The sequence below is a fragment of the Mastomys coucha genome, unplaced genomic scaffold (assembly GCF_008632895.1).
Source record: "Mastomys coucha isolate ucsf_1 unplaced genomic scaffold, UCSF_Mcou_1 pScaffold21, whole genome shotgun sequence".
Classification (NCBI taxonomy): domain Eukaryota; kingdom Metazoa; phylum Chordata; class Mammalia; order Rodentia; family Muridae; genus Mastomys; species Mastomys coucha.
In genome coordinates, this window is record NW_022196904.1 from 94,348,767 (window position 1) to 94,373,537 (window position 24,771).

Genomic DNA, 24,771 nt, shown 5'->3' on the forward strand with positions numbered 1-24,771 from the left:
GCAGCGCAGACAGACTTTATTAGTGATATCAGTACAGCGGAGATGCCCGCAGAACAGAGAGGGGATCCATGCCAAGACCAGTCCCCTTCTGCCCCTGCTGGGCCTTTGAGGATGGGGCCTGGCTTGGACCAGTTCCTCCTGCTCCACCTCAAACACTGGGGATGGAGAGCCCAAGGCTGGCTTTGCTTCTGGCCCCTCATGTTATCAGTCCAGTGTAATGACTTCTGTGAAGGAATTCAATTACTCTCTCCCAGGCCCTAGGTAGGGAACCCCAGCTACTGAGGAGGGGCAGCCCGGGGAACGTGGGCTGTAGGAAGAACATCCATCCACAGCCCCTACCTGCCCCAAACCCTTGAGTTCCCTGGGGCCCCAAACAAGCAGGTAGAGGAAGGATGGGAGTTCTTCACGGGGTCTGGGATCCTAGACGTTTGGGCTTGAGGGAACCCCACAGCGACTGAACACCCCTACGAACAGTCCACCCTACACGTCTTGCAACTGACTCCGCAGGGGGTGCTGGGAGGCAGGAGGTGGAGGTCTGGGAGCGAGCATCCAGACACTTCTGGTAGCGGAGCTGTGGAGAAGCAACGGGACAATAACTTTCCGTCTCAGCCCCTTAAGGTCACACGGCTACCCCACTACCCTGCCTACTTACCATGCATGCAGCCTGCACAGCCTCTGAGAGGCTGGCAGCATTGGGCTCACACCAAAACATGTGACAGCAGAAGGAGGCTGGGCCGGCAGCCATGATGAACGCGAACGTGTGCACATCTCTGCCCACAGCCAGGAAGGAGAGAAACCGCACCCGACACTCCCCCAGCACTGCTTCTGTCTGTAGGGGAGGCACCCAGTTAAAAAGGAAAATCCTTAGCTCTACGCTATTGGCAGCTCTTCCCCTGACTCAACTCCCATCCATGGCAAAGGTCAGTCAGTCACACGGTCTCCTACCCCAGCTCTTTACCTGCTGGTGCAAGATGGTGAGGGTGGCAGGGGCCACGCTGACATGACTTGGAGTCCACTGCTCACGGCTACTGGAAGACAGGACTGATTCCAGGGCCCCATTAATCACATCTACCCCTGAAAGATACAGAAACAAACATGCAGGACTGAGGGAAGGAAGAAGATAGCCCAGCTCACCAACATGGAGCCTGAGGACGCTGCTGTCCAGGTACTTCCTGGGCACTCTCCTTGACTTCAGTGACTCTTGACTCTTTCTGGTTTGTCCTATCTTGAATCTCTGGCTTGGTTTTGTTCACCGATTCTTTTTTTTTTTTAAAAAAAGATTTATTACTTATTATATGTAAGTACACTGTAGCTATCTTCACACACTTTTTCTTCTCTCTCCGACCCTGCTCGCTCTGGCCCCACTTACTCCAGTGCAAAGACTTATTTATTTATTATATGTAATTCACTGTAGCGTCTTCTGACACCCCAGAAGGGGACATCAGATCTCATTACGGATGGTTGTGAGCCACCATGTGGTTGCTGGGATTTGAACTCAGGACCTTTGGAAGAGCAGTCAGTGCTCTTAACTGTTGAGGCGTCTCTCCAGCCCTTGTTCACTGATTCTATCTCTTACTTCAGCCCCCTAAATGGACGGACCCTTCCCCAGAGTTCGGACTTCCCCATATGTTACTCTACACATTCAAACATTACATGGGTCCTTTCACATAACAGTGGCTTCCAACCGGCCAGGCTAGTCCTCTCTCTCTCTCTCTCTCCAGACCCAAACTTTTTTTCTTAATCTTTAATTATTATATATTTATTGTGTGTGCAGGTCGAAGGACAACATGCAAGAGTCAGTTCTCTCCTTTCACCATGTGGGTCCAGAAGATTGAACTCAGGTTGTCAGGCTTGGCTGCAAATGCCTTTACTGGCAGAAACACCTCCTGGCTCTGTTTTTCTGTTTGTTTGGTTGGGTTTTGTTTTGTTTGTGAGACAGGGTTTCACTGTGAGTTCAAAACCTGGTCTACATATGGAGTCCAGGCAAGCCAAAGTGACATAGTGAGACCTTGAAAACACAAGGAATAGAAACTGGGAGAAGGACTCCTTTAGCAACTGGGGCTGGCTGCAGTGGTGTGTGACTTCGCTGCACTCCAGAGGCACAGGCAGGCAGGAAGACCTCTGTGAATTTTAGTGTGGCTTGATAATATATAGTGAGTTCCCAGACAGCCTGAGCTATGTAGAGAGATTTGTCTCAAAACCAAAACCAACCAAAGCTCGCTCCTTCTCTCTCTTTCTCTCTTTCTCTCTCTCTCTCTCTCTCTCTCTCTCTCTCTCTCTCTCTCTCTCTCTCTCACACACACACACACACACACACCATAAATAAATGAATAAACTAACCAACAAACAAATAGGTTCAGCAGGAGTGGGAGAATAAGATGGTAATAGAAGGTGAATAAGAACAAAATACATTATATACATGTATGGGAATGTCATAATGAAACTCACTATTATATATAGCTAATACTTAAAAACACTGAAATAAAAACAAAATGGTCTTTCTGGGAATGCCAGCACTTTCCAGAGACAAGAGAATCACTGCATGTTCAAGCCTAGGATGAACTACACATACTGAGTTCCAGGCCATTCATGGCTATACTACAAGACCTTGTCTCAAAATTAATAATCCCATAATGGTCTCTTCCATTTCAAACTGCTTGTAAACTTCTATAAAATCCCAGCACATGGAAGGCAGAGTCAGGAGGATCACCACAAGTTCAAGGCCAATCTAGTCTAAACAGCAAGTTACAGTTAGAGGTACTTGGAGAGACGCGTGTGGTGTGTGTGTGTGCGTGTGCATGTGTGTTGGGGGAGGGAGATGTTTAGATTTGAATGGAAAAGATGTCCTAAGGACAGCCTATGACTAATGGCAAAGTCTCCAAGGACCCATTTTCCAGTATCCATCTTAGTATTCCTGATTAGCATCCTAGTCCCACCTGGGAAGCCTTCTCCAAGGCATGGAAAGAAAAACACACCAGAGAGAACTTTTGTTGTTGTTTTTAAGGCAAGGTTTCTATGTGTAGCCCTGGCTCTCCTGAACTTGCTCTGTAGACCACACAGGCCTCAAACTCACAGAGATCTATCTATCTGCCTGCCTCTGCCTCCCAAGTGCTGAGATTAAAGATGTGTGCCACCACCACTCAGCTTCAGAGATAACTCTTCTATACTGCACTGTATACACAGACTAAGTGTAAATGGATTTTATGTTTTCCAGTCTTTATTCAGGGCTTATCTGCTGAAGATTTCAGATACATGGCAATGTGACTCTTAAGGCAGCACCGGCAAATGCAGGAAAATGGAAAGTCTATTAACACTGGAGTGCACAGGAGGATGATGACGCAGGGAAGGAGCAGATGGCAGAGTCACGCTGCCAGGGGTTCAAGAGAAAGGCTGAATGGTGTGATGTCTATGACATTTAAGCTCAAACACTAGGAAACTTCAAAGTTCACAGGGGTGGAAGGAACCAAAATCAAGCTGAAGAACATGCCCACGATCTTGGGTGGAGCCTGACTTCTGAGCCTGTTTTCTGAGGGTCAACAGGAAGGTGCTCTAGAAAAAGGCAGCTGGCTGGGTGTGGTGGTGCACTCCTTTAATCCCAGCACTTGGGAGGCAGAGGCAGGTGGATATTTGAGTTCAAGACCAGCCTGGTCTATAAAGAGAGCTCTAGGAGAGCTGGAGAGATGGCTCAGCGGTTAAGAGCACTGACTGCTCTTCCAGAGGTTTTGAGTTCAATTTCCAGCAACCACATGGTGGCTCACTACCATCTGTAGTGGGATCTGATGCCCTCTTCTGGTATGTCTGAAGACAGCTACAGTGTACTCACATACATAAAACAACAAAAAAAATTTTTTTAAAAAGAGAGAGAGAGTTCTAGAAAAGTCAGGACTACACAGAAAATCCTTATCTTGCATAAAAGAAAAGGGGGACATCTAAGTAGCTGAATTTCAGAGCCAGTGCTAAAACCTGCAGTCTTACCCACCTATACTCCTATTTCCCCTTTCTTTCTGTGCATTTCCCACTGTACCAGTTGTTAACTTTCAAATGTACCATGCAATGCACTTTTTACTGTTGATCTCTCCTTGCTAGAATTGAATCTGAGGTCCAGAATCATGGTCAATGCCTTGCACTGATGTATGCTAAGGATTTAAATGATGCCTGATACATAGTATTCAAGAATAATCTACTGGGTGGAGAGATGAACACTGTAGCTTCAGGAGGAGAACAGTGCTTAAACAGTGGAAGGGGACAAAAAGGGAGTACAGGATTGGCAAGATAATTCAACAGACTTGCCACACAAGCCTGATGGCCCGAATTTATCCCCAGAATCCACATAAAGGTAGAGAGAACCGATTTCTCAAAGTTGTCCTCAGACTTCAATAGATGAGCATACCACACACACACACACACACACACACACACACACACACACACATACTGACAGACACAGGGGGGGGGAGAGGGAGGAGAGAGAGAGAGAAGAGAGAGAGAGGGAGAGAGGGTGAGAGAGAGAGGGAAAGGGAGAGAGAGAGGGAGAGAAGGAGGAGAGAGAGAGAGAAGAGAGAGAGGGAGAGAGAGAGGGAGAAGAGAGAGAGAGAAGAGAGAGAGAAATAGTGAAAGGGAGAGAGGGGGGAGAGGGAGAGGGAGAAGAGAGAGAGAGAGAGAGAGAGAGGGAGAGAGGGAGGAGAGAGAGAGAGGGAAAGGGAAAGAGAGAGAGAGAGGGAGAGGGAGAGGGAGAGGGAGAGAGAGACAGAGAGAGGTTTTAAAGAAATACAGATATTGAAGAGGAAGTAAACTAAGAACCCGCTGGTTCAAAAGGACAGTCTCTTTGAGAACTTGTCCTCACCTCCAGCTCCAAGCTTGGTCATTTATCTCTCCTTTCTCCCCCTGCCCCTCATTCCTCTCTTCCTCCTGTGCTGGTTTCTTTTGGAAGCAGGGTCTTAACTGTGTAGCCCAAGCTCACAGTTCTCTTTCCTCTGCCTCTCCAGAGCTGGGATTGCAGGCATGCACCAAGATGTTGGGTCTCTGTCTTTTAATATGTGTCACATCCACCATTCCTTGGAGTCCTCTCTTTGCCTCCTCCCCCCCCCCCCCCCCCCCCCGTCTTTCCCGCTCTCACTGTCCTAGAAGTTCATCTTCTTCCACTCTGCCGTTAAACACTGGATGACGACAAAGGTAGGCCTAGCAGGCTTTTCCTCACTTTGGACTGCCCCACTCCTCCACTCTGGTGCCAACCTCCTCCATACTTTTGATCAGCTATCTCTACAACTTCTATCTCAAGCCAACATCTCTGCTCTCAGCTACAGACAAGACCTATGAACCCAACTGTCAACTTAACTCTTTCTCCAAAGGCACTTTGAATTTGCATATTTAAAACTGAACTAAGGGGGCTGGTGAGATGGCTCAGTGGGTAAGAGCACCGACAGCTCTTCCGAGGGTCCTGAGTTCAAATCCCAGCAGCCACATGGTGGCTCACAACCCCCCCGTAATGAGATCTAACACCCTCTTCTGGCGAGTCTGAAGTCAGATACAGTGTACCTACGTGTAATAATAAATAAATATTTAAAATAAATAAATAAGCCGGGCAGTGGTGGCTCATGCCTTTAATCCCAGCACTTGGGAGGCAGAGGCAGGCGGATTTCTGAGTTCGAGGTCAGCCTGGTCTACAGAGTGAGTTCCAGGACAGCCAAGGCTATACAGAGAAACCCTGTCTCAAAAAACCAAAAATAAATAAATAAATAAATAAATAAAAATAAATAAAACTGAACTAAAACTAACCTCTTGCCAGTGTCTGTTACATTTAAAGAAAGGCACCACTATCCAGTTGGCACTCAGCTATGCATCCAAGTGCTCCTTAATGACTCAAGTCAACCTTAATGCCTTTGCTTCTTGCCCTACTGTCAATCAGTCACCAAAGCCTACTGAGTTATACTCCTTTCAGCCTGCTGTTGTCTAAGGCACTCTGACTACCAGCTACCTTAAGCTCCTCCTACATGTCCTATATCTCCTTCCACCCACTCAACATCTTTCTTCATGGTACAGCCAAAGCAAGCTTTACTGTATTCAAATCTGTTCAAGAAGACTCCGAAACATGCATGCTTGGTCAAATGTTCCCTCAAAAGCCCGCATGTGAAAGCCTTGATTCCCAGCCCACCAGGTTTCTGGAAGCTCTAGAACCTTGAAGACATAAGAAGAGTAGGTCTGTCCCAGAAGGTCTGTCCCAGAGGGGAACTGCACAACTTCAGCTTCTCTTTTTGGTCCCAGGACAAGAGTGTCTGTGCTGTGCCACGGGCTCCTGTGTGATGTGGATACTGCCACAGACAAAGCCAACCAAGCACGGATCAAAATAAACTGCTTCTCTCTGTAGGTTGACCACCTATATAGTAATGGAAGCTGACCAAGGAAAATGGTTCCCTGCAGCTCTTAATCTTAAAAACCACATCACTGTATTAACCTTCTCCTAGTGCTTCCCAGCAGGTACCACAGTGTCCCCTGCCCTGGAGCCTCACACAGCTGAGAATGACCTTTCCCTGGTCTGGCCTATCTTCATCTAGCTTTTTAACACATTCACTGCTATTCGTATTTCTCAGTTCATACAACACTTTCCCAGGAAGGCTGTGTTTTCTCTCCTTCCTGTTTTTACAGGGGTGAGGTGGGTCAAGGAAACAGAGTCCTTTTCTGTAGTGCCTGCTGGCCAGGTACTTGCTTATAGCTCATCACACTTGCAGCCAACCTGTTTCAGCTTCCCAAGTTCTGGGATCATTGCTATCACTAGGCCAGGCTTCACAGGAAGCCTTCTCTTCCTACACTGAAGGTCTTTTTCTGTATCTTACTACTTCCTTTCTATAAAGGATCTGACTTATGGTGACATTTATTTGCTTGGGTCCTGATTATTCTACTCTAAGTTCCCATGAACTCCATGAAAGCCAGGCTATGCCCATTGTTTGCCAGGGCCCAACACAGGGCCTGACACAATAGGTTTCAAAGGTAATTGTTAAGTAAATAAAAAATGGCAGGTACTGTGAAAGCATGCTCTCTTGCTTCATCAGCTATAAACAGATATTATTGTAATTGCAACACATAGGATTATCAAATAGTGATGAGGGTTGGAGGTATAACTCATGGTAGAATGGTTGACTTATACACCTGAGGGTTTGGAGTTGATCCCTAGAACTATTTGTGCACGTGTGTGCCAGCAAAAGTGCATGGGCACATGCATGTGCAAGTATATACAACATACACACACACACACAATTAAATAAATAATATATAAAAAAGTGTACACTTTTACAATAGTGAAACCTATGTTAATTATGCTTATAGCTTTCCTTCTCTGGATGCTCATGGCTCACAATAAAGACTGTTGTACTGAACCCAGTCCCAGGCTAATGCCTGGCACTTCCAGCCACCCAAACACCTGCCTCCCAAACCCACCAAAGCTCTTCCATAGGATCAGGGATGGGGAAGAAAATCCCCCTCTGTGCCTAGCTCACACTAGTCCTGTGACAGATGTTCACTGAAACATGCTCACTGGGGTTACAGGCAGGACACAGGACAAGATTGGCACAAAGAATGGTGAGGTGAATTCTGAAAGGCAAGGAGATGCCACATAAGAGACGATCCAGGAGAATGAACCAGAGAAAACACAGGGTGGAGGACAGAGCACCTGGACTGAGGGGGTGGTCCCTGAGGGAAGAGGACACATACCAACAGGTTTAGCAACAGGCACGTTCCCCAGGTAATAGACTTGGAACTTCTGCACCAGCTCATTCTTTGGGGCTGGGAATTCCACTGTGAAGAGAGAACGAGGGTCAACTGTTCTCCTAGCTTGCAACACCAGTGCATGAACTATGCATTTTCCCAGCCAAATCCTCACCCCCACTTCTCCCCTGCCTCTCTCTAAGCTTGTCCACTGTACTGTAAAGCACCCATCTCCATGTGCTCATGCCTGCCCAGGAGCCAGTGCCTCTTCTCAGGTCACCTCACCTTCACTAATAAAGCTGAGCTGGGCCTTGTGAGCCTGTAGTACTCACCTTGGAAAGGGACATCCACGAGTTTAGAGTGGTCCAGGGAGAGTCCATTTACCAAGCAGCGAGCATTGCGCCGTTCAGACATGATCTGAGGAAGGAATAGGGGGTGCTCTGTTAGAGCGACATTGGCCCCGAAGCCCCCACCTCACTACCCACCAACTCAGCAGCCCTACCCACACCCTTTTAGAGCAAAGGTGACAGCTAGTTCAGGGAGTGGAGGGGGCCGTGCCTTGGAGCAGATCTCATGCAGGCTGGTGGCGATGTTCTTGGCAGGTGCCTCACAGCGAAACACGTGGCACTTGAGCATCTGGGTCAGCTTATCTCGAGCTACGTAGGCAAAGTCCCTGTTGGGGGAGGGTCACCTCAGTGTCTCCTAGAACCATCAAATGCCATGCCTGGCCACCATTCCACCCATAACCTCCCTGTCCATGACAGCCTTCAGGGTTTGGCTCTGGTGTTCTGTAGGTTCTGCCTTAAGGAGCTGGGGAGTACAGAGAGGCAGCATGCTGAGGTGGGGAATAATGCCCAGCACAGCAGGTGGGAGGGGACAGGGCACAGAGTAAGGGAACCTAAGTGCTTCGCAGCATCCAGTCCAGGTAGAGGAGGGGGCACAGTCAAAGCAGATGGACGTTAATACCTCTCTCTGGGTCCAGCAGCACAAGAGAGCCAAAGAACAGATTAGACAAGAGGACTAACTGCTAGAAGGATAAGCCCCACCCCCACCCCAGAGACTCCCGTGCCCACCTTCCACTGTCCCGCCCAACGCCCCACACACGAATGCTGACGATAGGCTGGGCATGCAGCAGCATCTGGTTCTGTGGTTCAACCAACTTTAGAGTCTCATCCTCCAGCTGGAGCAGCAGATCCTTTCCCTGAAAATCCAGGAGGCAGGACTCAGATCAGGGGATACTGGCCACCACTGGAGAGGGGCAGGGCTGACTTAGCTGTCAGACCGCCCACCTGTGGGCCTTAGTCTAATAAAGGTTCTCCCGTGACTCTTCTCATCCCCATCACTGTTAAGCAACCACTCCAAAGGGTGCCAGGCTGGGGTTACACATCCATCCCTCAGAGTTACTCCTTAAACCAATATCCACTCCCTCATCTCCATCAGCTCTCTCAAGAGACTGGCCAAATCCTCCAATCCCACAATTCCCTGCACACTCACCACCTCACCTCACCAGCTCAGACACTCACCTCTCCCCAGCCCCCAGCCATCGGATCATGTAGATTGTTTTTGTGGTAGGAGAGCTGGCGGATACAATTGTTGACTGCCACACTGCTGCGTCCTGGGGCCAGCTCCTCCTCGGTCATCTCTACCCAGCCTAGGGAGCGCACGGCGAAACACTGCCAGACACAGAAAATGGTCGGGGTAGAGATCTGAGATGGAATTGGAGGTGCCTTGGGCACAGGACAGAGAAGCTCCTGACCCGGCACATAGAAAGTGTGAGACATTCTGAACTTCGATGGAAGGTCAGGAGAGATGTCTGTTGATCTAAGCCTTGAGAGTTCTAAGAGGCCCTTGGGTCAACTGAGTTAAGTACAGAAGCTGTCAGAAGACAGTTCAGTTCATACACACAGCCTTGCCTGAAACTGGGAAGAACTCCTTGTCTGGGATCTTTGCTGAGCGCACAGATACCCTCTAAGCACAGCATGAGGCCTGTCCTCCACACAAGGGTCTGCTTACAGAATGGGTGTTGGTCTTGAACAAACCTTAATCCCTGGGTTGGCGTTCCGTTGGGGCAGCTTCTCTTCCTCTTGGGGCACTGGTTCTGGGCTGGAGGCAGATGGGAACACTTGACACAGCACCCCTATTTTTAGAGTTCTCCCTAAACCCCTTCCACATAGACCCAGTCTAACCCTAGCCTGCTGCACCTGACTCACCTGAGGCTCTGAGCTGGGAAGGTCAATGTCCCCTCCTCAGGGTCCTTCAGTCCCAACTCCATTGGGGCCTCCTCACTGGGTTCATCCTTTGAAAAGGGATTAAAGAATCAGGCCCAAAATGGAGCCCCTTCTCCAGTTCCCCCCACAGTGAAGCTGGTTCCTTCATTTACCTTCCAAAACTCTCCCTCCTCAAAGCCTTCTTGGTGAGCAAAGCCAGTCCAGGTGAGCTGAAGGAGGAATGGGTATAGGGCAGTAGTTTCACCCTGTTCTAGAAGCACAGACCCTTCCACCCCTGCCATGGAACAAGCCATTGAGCCTCACCTGGGACTCTTCTTGGGGACTGCTCCCCTGTGAGGGGGAGGCCCGGCCTGGGGGTTCCCACTGGGTGGTCCCTGTTGGGATGTGCCAGTAGTAGGTCCCTGAGGTGTCCTGGACCCTCATCCATCCAGCCGGTAGATCGGAATCCGTCTCGAAAGCGTTGGGGTTCCAGAAGGAATCTGCCAGGTAGGAGGCTCAGTGAGGGAGGCTCAGCCCACCCAATAAGCAGTCAGTACATGGCCAGTCCTTTTCCCAAGGCCCCATGGCTGAGAAGGAGGAGCTGAGAAAGGGACGTTACAGTTCCTGCTCGCTTCTAGAGTCGACACTGAGTCACTACATTGGGAGCCACCAGTGGGAAGCATGGCTCAGGTCTCCTCCTGGGCCCTGCTGCTGCCTACTGTGGACACACAGAGAGAAAGAAGAAGAAAGGAGAGAGGAAGGAGGAGGAGAGAAGGAGGTGGAATGACCCAGATCACCTCCTCACACACCATGCATATCCAATGTCTACCTATAAAAGGTGCACACACTGCCAGCTCCTGCGCACATCCACGTGCACACAGACTCACAATATATGTAAACCCCACCATACACCTGTGCAGCCATAAACAGTGCACAGCACGCAGAGCATTCTGGAAGGCATCACATACAGGTATACTTGTGAGTTCAGGGGCAAGCAAACATAGCAACACCAGTTATACACTCACATAGAGCTATGTGTATATATATAGCTATATATGCCAGTCCTACCAACAGGTGTGTACATACAACACCAAAACCTCCCAACATATATGTGAGTACCAGATACAATATGTTATCATATTGCTACTGCCACTGCTACCTCTGTGCAGATACTACACACATACACACACACAAATATACTATGCACACACACAGACTCCGTATCTGTGATATATACCCCTCCTCTCCTAGATCTACAGCACTCCATCCTCGTCCCCGGACTACATCCCCTCCACCTCTACTCTCTTTGCTAGCCCCGCCCCACGTCACACTCAGCCCCATGGTGCCCCTCACCTGGACTGTTGTCCTGCAGGATGATGGCCAGGAAGAAGTCCTGGGAGAACATGGCGCTTACTCCCTGCCCCTCCTGCCTCCACCCTCCCTCCTCACATCCCCTCTAGCCTAGCCAGCTGGGCTCACAGCCTGCTGCTGGGCTGCAGAGAAAAGCTCATCCCGCCCCCTTCTCACCAGGGCAGAGCGTCTGCCAGGCAAGATCCTCCTCCGCCTGGAGATCTCGAGGGAGGGGCCAAGACCACCATACTAGGGAACCTCCTTGGGGGATGGAGATGGGTGAGGAAGAGGAGCTCATGAGACCCCAGCTCTTCTGCTCTTCTTTCCTTACTCAGTTCCCCTCCCCAGTTCTGACTCTTCACCCCACCCTCCAGTGGTGACATCAAAGCCACAGTTAAGCCAGTCTTACAAACACCAGGAGGCTCAGTCTCTTGGGAATAGCTCAGCCACCTGGGACTCTGCAGAATCTATAGGACTCAACATAACAGGGTGTGGCTTCCAAACCCTCAGGGACATCCCTTCTCCTATCTAGAGTCTATCCAGCACTTTCCCCTAAAGGGTGGTCTTCGAGGGGCTGAGCCCTAGCAAGCTTGAGGATTTGAGGCTTCCCAGCACCACCCCCCTCACCTGCCAGGGCCCAGCTAGGCTGCAGTGTCTCCTCGGCAACCGCAGCACCGGGATGGCTGGGAGTGCCCAGACTGCTGACGTGCTTCCCGTTACCAAGGAAACCAGGAATCCTGACTGGTCCAAGAGGCAGCACTGAGGGACAGGCAGTCTCAAGATCCAGGCTGCTGGGTACTAAAGGCACAGAGGAGCTGGGAATAGGTTTGCCTATGCCAAGGTGTTTCCACACCTAGCATGAGTTATTCCGACAAGGTGCTTCTCCATCCTCAGCCTGCAAATGAGGTAAGCCCACAGACGCCCAATGAAAAGGAACTCTCTTTGCCCATCCACCTGCTAGGCAGCCATCTCTGTGCCTCCACCCTCTACTATCTTGACTCTACTGAGGATCTGTGCTTTCCCCCAGATCCCCTCAGGACTTTGCCACTAAAACCTTCCAGGAACACGAACCCCAAGGGCCCTTGCCCTCCACAGCCTGCCTCATGGTCGGTCAAGCATTTCTGGAATCTGGAGGCCAGTTCACTGTTTCTCTAGACTGAGTCATGCACACGCACACTGATCCATCTGCCATTCCTGTCAGCCTGTGCCTTCCTGCTTCAAAGAGCTTCATCCTTCCGATCTGTCCTGGAGGGGGCAGCTCCTCCCCCCTTGACCATCTGGGAGGCCCTTCTGGAGCTTGGCACATCTCTCTCCAAGCACAGCCCACCCGGGGCCTCTGCTTCCACATACATGCATTAATAACACAACCGTACACTCTCTTGCAGGCACTCACACGAATCTAAATATCCCTATGGCCTTTCCTTCATTCACACATAAATGCCTTCGTGGCTTAGGCAGGCAAAGTACTTTGCTGATGCTCTCTCTCTCCTCCCCTCCCCCGCGCCCCACATCATTACTACAGACCAGACGACCAGCATGTTTTAATCTGGATTACTGCAGAAGCCTCTCAACTGGATTTCTTCTGTCTCTACTATGGGCTGCACACTATAGCCTGAATGATTCTTAGGAGACGCCAAACTAATCAGGTTATTCTCCAGCTTAATACTCTTAACTGCTTTCTCATTACCTTCAGGACAAACTCCAGACCCCTGCACAGGTTTTATGTGCTGCTAAAAGCCTCTAGCTTTCCGCCTCTCACCCTTGCCTCTGACAACTCCCCAGCTCCTTTATCTCCCAGGTAGGGTTCTGGATATTACTCACTTCACCTTCAGACGAGCATAAAGGGAACTCTCACGACTGACCCTCTCCTCCCAACGCCCTCAGGCACGCAGAGCACCCTCCTGATCTCCTACCAACCCGCTTAGCATCACTGATTGTGAGCCTATTTCTGTTTCCCCACTGTTAGTGCCGAGACGGTAAGAACATCTTTGTCCTTTCTTACACATTCTCAGCACCTAGGACAAGGCCTTGCTCAGAGTGTAACTCCAACACAGGTAGTGACGTTCATTCATTCATCATTCATTCACATAATTCACTCAATTCACACAGTTCATTCAGTCAACAACTACTTTGTGGAGATCCTACAATGGGAAGGAAAAAACAACTTTTGTCCCATCCTACCCCGTCTGTACTGAGCAGAAACCCACCGCATGCAACCCTCATGGCAGAAGCAACACAGCCAAGAGCAATCCTCCCCTTGGCATAACACCTGCATTCAACAACTCCTAGAACCCACAAGGACTACTGTGCTGAGTCTCCTCTCATCCCTCCCATGGCCTCCCTGAGATCAAAGGCCATACCCAGCACACCCTTAGTTCTTCTGGTCTGCTACCCTCCCACCTCAAAGGACCAGAAGAACACAGCTACCTGTGATGATTCCAGAAGCTACTAAGCAACCAAGCCTCTATTTGGCCAGTGAGCCCCTGTCCATGGTGGCATGCTAAAGAGCCTGTAATCTTCAGTGCTGCAAGACTCTAAGGTGTCCCGCACAGTGCTCTTGAAATGACAGAATTAGTTGCTTAGTTGCTGGCATCTAAAAACTGAAATAGTTTACAACAGAATCTAACTTTCAGTTTGTACATTTTTTTCCTCCAAACTCAATCTAATAAAGCACCAGTTTGAGTAAAGCAGAAGATATTCCCTTTACAATGGGGACATTGGCCATCAAAGCCACTAACATGACACAAAGAGAAACAATTACCTTTGGTAAGGTACCATCTAGGAGGTGTCCTCAAAAAAACAAAACAAAATGCCACTCAAACCTGAATCTAGGAAAAGCTCTAGAATTATCCTCTACAGTTATCTATTTATCTATCACAAGAAATCCAGAAGAGGAGTATACTCAAAAACACTTAGGAAGAAAGGCTAAAAAATTCACACCATAGAAAACTCAAGACAGAAAATGTGTGTGCACACAATCAATAGAAAAATAAAGTGAGAATTTATATGCATTTAAAAAAAAAAACCTGGATTTCTGAGTTTGAGGCCAGCCTGGTTTACAGAGTGAGTTCCAGGGCAGCCAGGGCTAAACCCTGTCTCAAAAAAACAAAACAAAACAAACAAACAAAATAATCCTTTAAAGCCAGGTGTTATGGCTCATGCCTATAATCCCAGCACTCAGAAGAGAGAGGCAAGGGACTGTCATCAGTTTAAAGTCAACTTGATCTACATAGTGTGTTGTGAGTCCTAGGCATGCCAAAACTACAAGATTTCCTAACCAAAATGAAAGGAAGGAAGGAGGAAGGAAAGGAGGGAGGGAGAGGGGGAGGGAGGGAAAAAAGAAGGGAGGGAGGGAGAGAGCTCTTCAGGTAAAGGTGCTTGCTGCTAAGTCTAATGACCTGAGTTCAATCTCTTGAACCCACATGTTAGAAGCAGAGAATCAACTCCTGAAAGTCATCCTCTGATCTCCCCATGCATGAACACAAAACCCAAAATATAACCATTGTGGAGCCTTCTGGATACCAATCTATATAGTTCTCATCTTTTCAAAAGGCTAAGTGGGACATCCATTAGATAATGGGGAGAATATTAACATTAAGTGGACATCTGATGATAGGAAGGAATCACAGTGTTTGTTTCTATGAGTTTTTTTTTCCTTCCCTTTCAGAAACATGCAGATACATATAAGCAAAACAAGGCTGGGTCTGTGGGCTTAGTGGCTCATGCCTATAGCCCCAGGACAGTTTGACAGTTTGGTGGAGATAAGGCAAGTGTAGGGTCTGTCTAGGCTACTGAGAGAAAAATATTACATATACTATGTACTATGTATAATATGTGTGCATGTGTAAATATATATATGAACCCTAGATGGGGCTCAGAAATAGATGTGTGTGTGTGTGTGTGTGTGTATGTGTGTGTGTGTGTGTGTATACCCTAGATGGGGTTCAAAAATAGGTAAGACTGACACATTGAGATCACTATGCATCGATGAGCATTGAAACTGAGTGACAAATAAGTCAGGCTCATTACTCTGTTGTCTCCACTTTTGTATGTGCTTGAAAATATTTAGTTAGGCTTTTCAAAAAAGAGATGGGTGAAGCTCTCAGGTATCTGAAATGTATGTCCCTTACCAGGAACCGTTTGTAGGGTGTAGGTACTATTAGTACCTTACAAGTGAAAGTCCTTGTCTCTACTTCCCCATCTCTTCCAGGCACAGAACCCAGATCATGTATGCTAAGCACCTGATCTAGGATTAACTTACATCACACACCCCCCACTGAAGCTTTTCTTATATTCCCACCCTCAGATCTTCTGGGCTGTAGCTGTAGCTACAAGAGAAAAATGTCTACTCTATAACATTACCAAATGCAGAACTTCAGCTTTATTAAATGGGTCACATTTAGTGATCAGTCTTTGTTCTCTAGTATCTCCCCAGGAGGAAACATCAATGTATCCTTCCTTTGCCCCCTAACTTTCAGCCAGCATCTCATTCCCAGCATCCTTGCAATGGCCAGCATGGCACTCTGCACGGGGCATGTGGTTCATAAGCAGAAACCAACTCCCACACTTTGCAGACAGACATCTTTGGGAAGATACTGGATGCTCCCTCTGGACGTAGATGTGACTGTTAAAAGAGGCCATATTATGTACCCTAGTGCATGTGCTGTGTACATTGGTGACTGTAATACTGGGCTCAGTGCTCATGCAAGTCTAGACTCAGATATGCTTTCGATCTTAGATGATCATGACCTGGGACTGTCTGTGAACCTCAGGAAGCCACTAAACTTGCCTGGGCCTCTTTCTCATCATTTGTAATATGGACTTAGAAAGAGTATGTCTTTCTAAGAGATATTGCTCTAATTACTGAATGTCATAGTGCTTAGCAGAGGGTTTCTTAGTAAGCACTCAATAAGCCAGTGACGCTACACATCAACCACGACAGCACACATGATGAATAGATTCAGCCTTCATGGCATGCATATCAAATGGACATGGACATATCAAACTGTCCAAGCACCCTCTGACTGAGAGAATGTTGGACTGAGCATATAGGCTTTGCACTTCACGCTCAGGCTGGCCTTGGCCTCTGCATGGAGAAGTCTGACTTCTGACCCCATGCCCTCCCATATTGCCACATCTAGCTCCACAAGGTACCTGTGTCCTCCGGGGAGCCATAGGAGGGGCTGCCCTGTGACAAGGTGGCCCAGCTTGAGTCCTCGTCACTGGCTGCACTGTTTCGCATGCCAAATAGGAGGCTAGCACTCTTGCTATGTTCCCGGGGGCCATCTGTGAGGGCCTGGGGCCCAGAGGGGACTTCCACATTCTCCAGAGGCTCAGGTAGCCCTGGAGGAGAAGACAAGTCCTCCTCCTCATCCTCTTCCTCCTCTTCTTCATCATCCTCCTCAGCCTCTCCTGCTGCCTTCTCCTCTCCTTCATCTGGTCCCTGCTCCTGGGTGTTGATGATCAAGGCGGATCCATGAAGCCCTCGGTTGGCTGCATTGTGGGCCGAGAGCTCCAGCTCAGAGTATAGTTGCATTAAGCCTTTGGGACCCAAAGGTGCTGTCTCAGCCTCCTGGCTGGCCTCCTCTGCCAAGGTCAAGGTCACATTTCGGTTCTGGTCTCGGTGGGCTGTGGCAGCCCTCCGAAGCTGGTTCTGGCCTTCCTTTAACCACTTGGCATTGGCAGGGCCTGGTTCAGGCACACTACCCTCTCCCATAGCACTTCGAAGGTCCTTGGGTACCACAGCTGTGGCTTGCAGCTTGGCGTTGAGCAGCTGGTTATGGGCAGCGTGCAGGGGTAAGGGGAAGCTGAGTGCTGGGCCTCCGTGGCTGTTAGCGTTAATGGCCGACTGGCTGAGGGATGATGGAACAGACATGGCCTTGGTAGATCCTGTGAGACAGGGAGGAGAGACCGTGTTGAGTGTTCCTATTTCTGCCCCAGCCTTAGGTCCTGTCCCTCATCTTCTTGTAACTGAGTAAGCCAGCAAACACCAATCCATGTGCCATGAGCTACATTCCCACCGGACACCTGTCCCTACAGCCCCACCCCCATCACAAGCCAGGCCCAGCTCTACAACCCATCCTTTTCCCTTGTGTTCTGAGCAGCACAGTGGTGCCTGCTTACTCTTTACTACCAAAAGCAGAATTTCTGCACAATGGCTCTCTGTGCATCCAATCCCCACTTGACCAACTGGGGCTCACTGTGCCAGGGACACAGACAGCATAGCAGAGACTTCAGTGTTTTGGATACTAAACACTGACTATCCCTTCCCTCCTGCCACAGTGCTATCTGGAGCCTCATCACTGGCAGCCCCCTGGGCTGTGTTCCCTTCATTATAAGTCACTAATACAGCCATCCCTAAGCCTACTCCACACCAGGGACTAGTTAGACAGGAATGATGGATGTGTCCAGCCAGCAGACATCATCCAAGAGAGCAGGTCACAGAAGAAAAGCCTTCGGCTCCAGTTCTTGGCTCTCCTAACTAGAGACAGTGTTGAAGAAATGGGAGAGAGCCTTGCTTGGGCACCCTATAACACTCACTCTGGACATTGGGGTGCACTGGGGCAATGGAGGGCTAGGGTCAGAAACCTCAGCTAGAGAATTAGGAGAGCGGGCATTGAGTAAGATGTTAAAGAGAAGAGCTGCACAGTGGGGGTCTTTCAGAAAGAAAGACCAGAACTGTTGGGTTGTTGGGGACTTGTGTACAGAGGAAGGGTTCAATAGAAAGAGGGAGCTTTGAGGGAAGCCATTGGGATGGAGAGTGACTAGGGTACCAGTCTCCCCTGCCAGCCCTTAGAATGGCATGGTCACCTCAGGAGCCTGTGATCTAAAGCCTCTAGCCTTTCAGGTCATTGTCCAAGGATCACTATGAGGAAGACGTTCCCTACACATCCATTTTAAAACTGTAGGCTACCTTTCCTCAACTCAGCAACCCCAGTCTTCCTAGGCACAGGCCATCATTTACCATGCTAATTTAGCCTTTGTATTTGTTTACTGATCTCCTCTCGGCTAAGTTCCATGTTGGTGAGGATTCTGCATTATTACTGTTATTGTTGTTATTATTTTCAATACAGTATTCCTAGTCTCTAACAATGTCCTGGCACAGAGCAAAAAGCAGAAGCCCAGAAATTACCATTCATTGAGTAAGTATACAAACCTATCCTCACATCTCTCCAGACCCCATTTTAGACTCTTCTCAGAAAACACTTCATTTCATGCTTTGGATCTGTCTGTCTCAGCAGTAGCTCTAGCTACCTCAAGCACACTCTTCCCAGTCTACATGTGAAAGGGGACCTCTTGGTTAACAATGACAGCCATTTCTCAGTAGTCTTCCTCACCAGCCCCTACCAGGCTCTGAGTATGACCTACCCTCCCAACGGTCCCAGACCTCGCCTTAAGGCCAATCTGTCCTTTTCTCTGTCCCTACCTGCTCTGGAACTCTATGAACCCCGCTCTCCTTGGACTGCCCCCCCAACACTAGTTTTTCCCCCTTGAACAACCACCGCCCATCTCTCACTCACTCTCAACTCTTACTGCACAATCCCTCCCTCAGCCAAGCCCTGTTACTGCACACTCCATCCCAAAGGCTTCCCTCAAAGCACCCTCTTTCTATTGAACCCTTCCCCTGTACACAAGTCCCCAACAATCCAACAGTTCCGGTCTGGTCTTTCTTTCTGACCCCCACTGTGCAGTTCTTCTCTTTAACATCTTACTCAATGCCCCCTCTCCTTATTCTCTAGCTGAGGTTTCTGACCCTGGCCCTCCACTGCCCCAGTCCATCCCAATACCCAGAGTGAGTGTTAGAGGGCGCCCAAGCAAGGCTCTCTCCCATTTCTTCAGGCTTGGCCAGAGATCCTGAGACAGGAGCCACTATCTGCATTTTTACCATTTCTAGCTCCTGGGAATCTAGCACAACACTCTGGATATTTGTATAAAATAAATGAAATACGGTTTCTGTCAGTGTGTCTGCTTCACCTTCATGTTTAACTAACTGCTGTTCTGATCAGTGTGGTTCCACCTGGGCTGTGAGGAAACTCATGGTCGCTGGAATAAATGAAGGGGAAAAAAACAGGCAGTTCGGTCTCCACCCAGAACCACAGTGATTTTCCAAAAATGGAAACCAGATTGTGTCACTCCCTGCTTGACAAAATTAAAGGGCTCACCACTGCCTTTAGGATAAAGCATGAGCTCAGTTTACAGGATACCTGAGAGGCCACTGCAGCCAACTCCTACCTAGCACCTCTCAAGCTATCCCTCCCCTCACACCTTTATACTCAGCCACAAGGAGTAGGGGAGGTTCTGGAACACATCAAACAAAGCCCGAGTCTTTGTTTACACTGTTCTCTCAGCCTGGAATCTGCCCCTTCTTGTAAGAAGCTCCTCTTGTACTTCAAACCTTTCCTCAGCTGTCGGGGCTCCTAAGCAATCTTCCCTAGACTTCCTTCACCTTCCAAGGACCATCCCTTTTTCTGTGCTCCATAACACCCAGTGCCACATGCTATCAGAAGATATGGAACTCTGTCTTACTCTGTATTACAATATCATCATAAAGGATACTATGTTGTATGTCTGCCAGGGTGGCCACTGTAAGGAAGATTAGGATGGATGATGGGGACAGACACTGGAGAACTAGGAACCTGGGAGCTTGGCACTGGCTGGGAACAGATACCCGGAAAGCTTGTACAGTCACCTTAGGCTAGAGTGGGAGAAAGTGGTCTTAGGGAAGGAGCTAGAGAATGATGAAGGGGGCCTGTCTGGGGAGATGGGACAGAGCCTGGCCAAGTAAGGCTCCAGTTTGTGAAAAGAGGGAGAAAAAGAGTGAAAACCGAAGTCCTGGCTCACTGACTGTTCAATGACAGTGCCTCATGGAGACCCCACGCCTCTCAACAGCTCAGAAGACAGCAGGAATGATGAGCTCTCTGAGGCAATGGTGGAGAAAGCCATGTTTCTAAGTCAGGCTAGGACTGGCTTTCATAACACTAGGTGCATGAAGAGCCAGGCTGACTTTAGGGCAGCCATCAGGGCACCAGAGCAGAAGGCAATTTAAAATTAGATTGGGTAATTCCATTGTAAGTGCTGAGACCTAGGTGTCTAGCCCGAGGCAGTGTGGCCACCACCCTTACTTTTTGAAGCCAAAAAAAGATAACCAGCTACCTAGTTTCTTCAAAAAAGTATAGTCCAATCTCTCCTCTCTCACTGGGGTTATCCATACTTGGTGCATCTCAAAGGATAAAAAGGGGTCAAAAATGGTTCATTACTGAGGGAGCTTGCCAAACAGTCAGATGACCGAGTTCAATCCTCAGGACCCACATGGTGGAAAGCAAAAATGAACTCCATAAACTGTCTTCTGGCCTCCATACCTTCCTATCTTCACTGTGGCTCCTGCATACCTGTACTCCTCTCCTCCACAAACATAAATGTATGGCACGAAGCTAAGCAAGGCCTTGGGGTAGAGACTAAGGAGGATCCCACAAAGCCTGACATCACACCATAGGTGAATGAGCTGAGTCCTGTCCAAAGCCAGGAGTCTTCCAACCTGATAGACAAATAGCCTACAAGATTCCAGGCACTGCACTAAGCATGGTCGAGGGTATCAACAATAGAAAATGGTTCCTCCCCTGAAGGAAGCTACACTCTAGGGAGTCACTGCACAACTCCTTACTGTATACATAGTAGGACGCCAATCTCTAGGACAATTCCTAGTATCTGTAAGTACTTTCTTCTTTTTTATTTACATTTACTTATGTATTTTATGTATGTGAGCAACCCTTTGCTACAGCATAAGTGTGAGAACAACTTAGGGGAGTCTGTTCTCTCCCTCCACCATGTGGGGCCTGAAGACTGAACTCAGGTCATCAGATTTGATGCTAAGCACCTTCATCTGCTGACATCATCACACCTGCCCACCAAAAAGCACTCTTCATTGGTGGAACAAGTCGGATACCATGATAGAGAAAGAGCATCACATCACCAGACCCTCGGCTTACTGCAGCTCCAGGAACAAAGCCTGCTTGTGCATCAATCTCCTGGACCACCCCTCAGCTCTCCCAGTCTCTCAATCTCCTTTCCAACTCCTAGAAGAAAGGGGAGTCACTAATTGGGGAACATCCTCAAACATCCAAACTGGATGAATCTGTTCTTTCTCTTTTTGCCTAGAAGCAAGTGCTGTCCCTACTATTTAGATGTAAGAGCAAAGTATTTCTTGGCCTGACGCTCCCCCTAAGCTCCTCAGGGCCCCTCTCTCTCCACACTCTCTATAGCCATTTCCTCTCTTCCCTTTTGGCTTTTTAACCCTGCTTCCATTCTCAGTAATACATGGTCCCCATGGCATTTAACCCAATGGATGCCTGGCCAGCATGTGTACTTTCAGCAGAATTTAGCCTCAGGAGCTCCTCCTCCAGTGTGCATTCATAGCGTCCGTTATCTACATTCCTGGATTTCTTTCCATGCATCTGGCTACCAGTATGTTTGGGGTTTTGTTTTGTTTGCCTGTTTGTTAAGACTTCCTTGCTGGTTCATCTTCCTCCCAGCCATTACAGGCTGAGTTTCTCCCAGCATTTTCTTATGCCCTGTTCTCTTCCTTGGCCTGTATTCAGTAGAAGTATTCATTCATGCCCACAGATCCAGTTACCAGCTATACAACAATGATTTCCAAACTCCAAGTTCCCTCATCTGAACTCCAGACATGAACTTTCAACTCCCTACCCAACAACTCCATCTGGCTGTCCCAGAAGCCTCTCAACCTAATACATTCATTCATGTTTCTCATTCCTACCGTCCTATCTCATTCTCTTTCAGGATCCAGGACCACGGGATGCAATGAGCACCCATTCTGTTGTACAGTGTTGTATGATCCTAGAGATACATGTGTGGCCCTTGCTGTCCACTCCCAGACAATGATCACATTCTGAGAAAATATTCTGGACTTATCTACTCTGTACCTCAACTAACACCCATAATCTGCACCAAAGTCAACAATCTCATGGTCATAATCTGTAGCATTGCAGTTTAGGCCCCAACTCTTGACCCTGACCTCCAGAGCCTAAGCTGGTTTCTTTGATTCCTGGAAGGCATCACCAAGGTCTTTGTTCTACATGACTTCCCTTTTGCCTTAACCCTTCAATCCACTGCCTGAGCCTCATTATCCCAACTCTTCCTTTACACTCTAGTGCAAGCTGAATACTCCTTAGATAAATCTTCCCTTGGCCTCTTCTCTCTTACCCTAAATCTAGCCTAGATTTAGTTCTTCCAATCTCTCAGAGCACCATGCCCCTTCCTCCATGACGCTATCTTTGTCATTCTTATTTGACTTCCTGCAAAGATATCACTTCTCTGTGGAAGAGAACCCAGTTTATTCTATTTTTTGATTACATCTTTAGTACCTCTCGCAGTGCCTTGTAAATATTAGGTGCTCAAATCCTATTTGTTGAATGAATAAGTGATTGGATGCATTTTTAAAGCGACCATTATGCATGCTGTGTAACTAAGAGGGGGTAAAGAAGAGCAGTCAGGAGGGCTGTCTCGATTACATTTGACAGCAATTGGATTAGCAGACCTGAGAAATATTGAAGTAGTGGGCATGACAGAACTTGGTGAATGTTGCTCAAAATCCCACTGTGAACACACCCTTAACTGAGTGGACAGATGCCATTGAGGGAAGCTGAAGGAACAACAGACATAGAAGTGAGATACAAGAGGAACAAGAGGTGTTAATTAATTCACCTTGAAATCTGTAGGTTTGGAATTCCTGTTGGACTGTTCAAAAGGATGCCAGAGAACAGTTGGGTATATATGAGTTTGCATTTCAGCAGGAGTCTGGGCCAAACAAATACATTTAGGACTCAGCAGCTTATATAGGAAATTTAAAGAGTTGAAGATGGAAGAAATGGTTAGTGGGAAAGGTCAGAGTGAAAGAACCCAGCTCAGGCCAGAATAGCACCACATATGCAGAGAAGAGACAAGAGAACGTGTAGACTTACAAGCAGTAGACAGAGCCTAGGAGAGACTAACTGACTACATACTCAGTGGTCATGGGCTCACAGCAAAGTGTCCATTGGAGTTACAAGGAGGGCTCCCGTGACCTTGCTTAGCCGCTTCGGTGGACATCAGAGACAAGAATGGAGTGTCTTTTAAAATGAATGGGAAGTTAAGGGCTCAGAATGCAACAGACAAACCGGACTCGGAAGAGGCTGAAAATAACATCTGAATTGGAGAGGGAAAACTGCTCCTAAGGAGCACTCTTGTCACTGCTAGGCCTCTCTGTCAGGCTTAGATGGGAGCCCCGCCGGTCCCAGGGCACACCCCTCGGTCGCTGAGGACAACAGAATGCAGCTTGACAGATCCCAGGCCTGGGGCTCTAGGCTGGAATCGCGCGGCCTGGTTCCTACCCTGATCGAAGTCCCCTTCCCAACATTAGACTACCCCTCCCCCACTCTTCTAGCGCCCCTCGCTCCCCTTCCTCTCCCCCAGCTCTCCCCTCCCGCCGGGCATCCTGGAGGATCAAGAAGCAGAGCTGAGGGGAGCGGTCGGAGTTAAGACCAAAGTGATCCTGCGGAGGATGATTTTGCAGGCCCGCGGTAAGAAGGCGGCGCTGGGGGTTGGGTGGGGGGTAATCAGGCCTGGCTCGGAGACCTGCACTCCTGAGAAGAAGAGGTTGCAAGGGTTACCGGCTGCTGAGGCTGGGGATCCTGCTCCCGGGGCTGGGCTGGAGCGGGAGCAACACCTACCTGCGCGGCGAGGCCCCAGGCCCAGGTGGCGAAGGTGGCTCAAGCTGCAGGGCTCCGGCAACACCGCAGCTTCTCCATCACAACATCCCCCGCCCAGGAGCGCGCAGGCCGCGGGGCCGCGCCCCGAGCGGCGGAGCCGCGCACGGGAGGGGGAGGGGCGCCATCTTGGCCGGGGCGGGGCGCGCGAGCGAGTGCGAGCCGCACCGGCTGCTGCTGCCCTAGCCGCACCCTGCAGACCCTTGACCCTCCGCGAGCCCTGCGGCCGGGGCCTCCAGTCTATCCCGCACGGCTGCACCCAGCTCCCAGAACCCCTGCCCAGCTCTCCCCTTCCATGCCACCATCGACTCACCTCGCTGTCTGCGGGGGCCCTGGTTCTGCACCGACGACGCCGGGAGACGCGCCTAGAGCACGGAGTCTGATCCGCTAGGGAGGGGGGAAGGAGGGGGGGTGGAGAGAGACAAGGGTGCTGGGACCGTGGCCGCGCCTCAAGAGGCTGGCAGCTGGCTGCTCTCTGGCTCTTGTGGTAGCACTCCCTGACGTCCTGTGGATAATAATAGCGCGTATTTATTGACCGCTTACTCTGTACCAGGCTCTATGTTCAACCATTTGCATGCATTCATCCTCAAACCAGCGCCGTGCAATTCCCACAATTGTTGTTCTCGGATTTGAGAGACAGGTGCTGACATTCTGAAGGATAACACGACTTGCCCTCAGTAACAGAGCAAGTGGTTAAACTAAACCAGAACTGAGATATTTCTTAACACTCTACCCGTGCCTCTGAGTATAAAGCT

General features: G+C 49.1%; 1 protein-coding gene across 6 annotated transcripts; it reads right to left on the reverse strand.

Moving 5' to 3' along the window:
* Apbb1 (amyloid beta precursor protein binding family B member 1) lies at nt 1-24,771 on the reverse strand. Of its 6 annotated transcripts, none has more exons than XM_031387728.1 (15): nt 24,330-24,771; nt 16,410-17,144; nt 10,230-10,405; nt 10,079-10,135; nt 9,909-9,994; nt 9,738-9,801; nt 9,222-9,371; nt 8,772-8,899; nt 8,665-8,670; nt 8,257-8,371; nt 8,031-8,115; nt 7,705-7,788; nt 959-1,074; nt 653-829; nt 1-571 (listed from the first exon to the last, which is right to left on the reverse strand). In XM_031387728.1, the coding sequence occupies exons 2-15, from the start codon at nt 17,128-17,130 to the stop codon at nt 404-406; spliced, it is 2,133 nt and encodes a 710-aa protein (XP_031243588.1). In that variant the 5' UTR covers nt 17,131-17,144; nt 24,330-24,771; the 3' UTR covers nt 1-403. The 6 variants fall into 6 exon arrangements, with proteins under 6 accessions (XP_031243588.1, XP_031243587.1, XP_031243590.1 ...); XM_031387727.1 differs by lacking the exon at nt 24,330-24,771 and adding an exon at nt 23,981-24,326; XM_031387730.1 differs by lacking the exon at nt 8,665-8,670.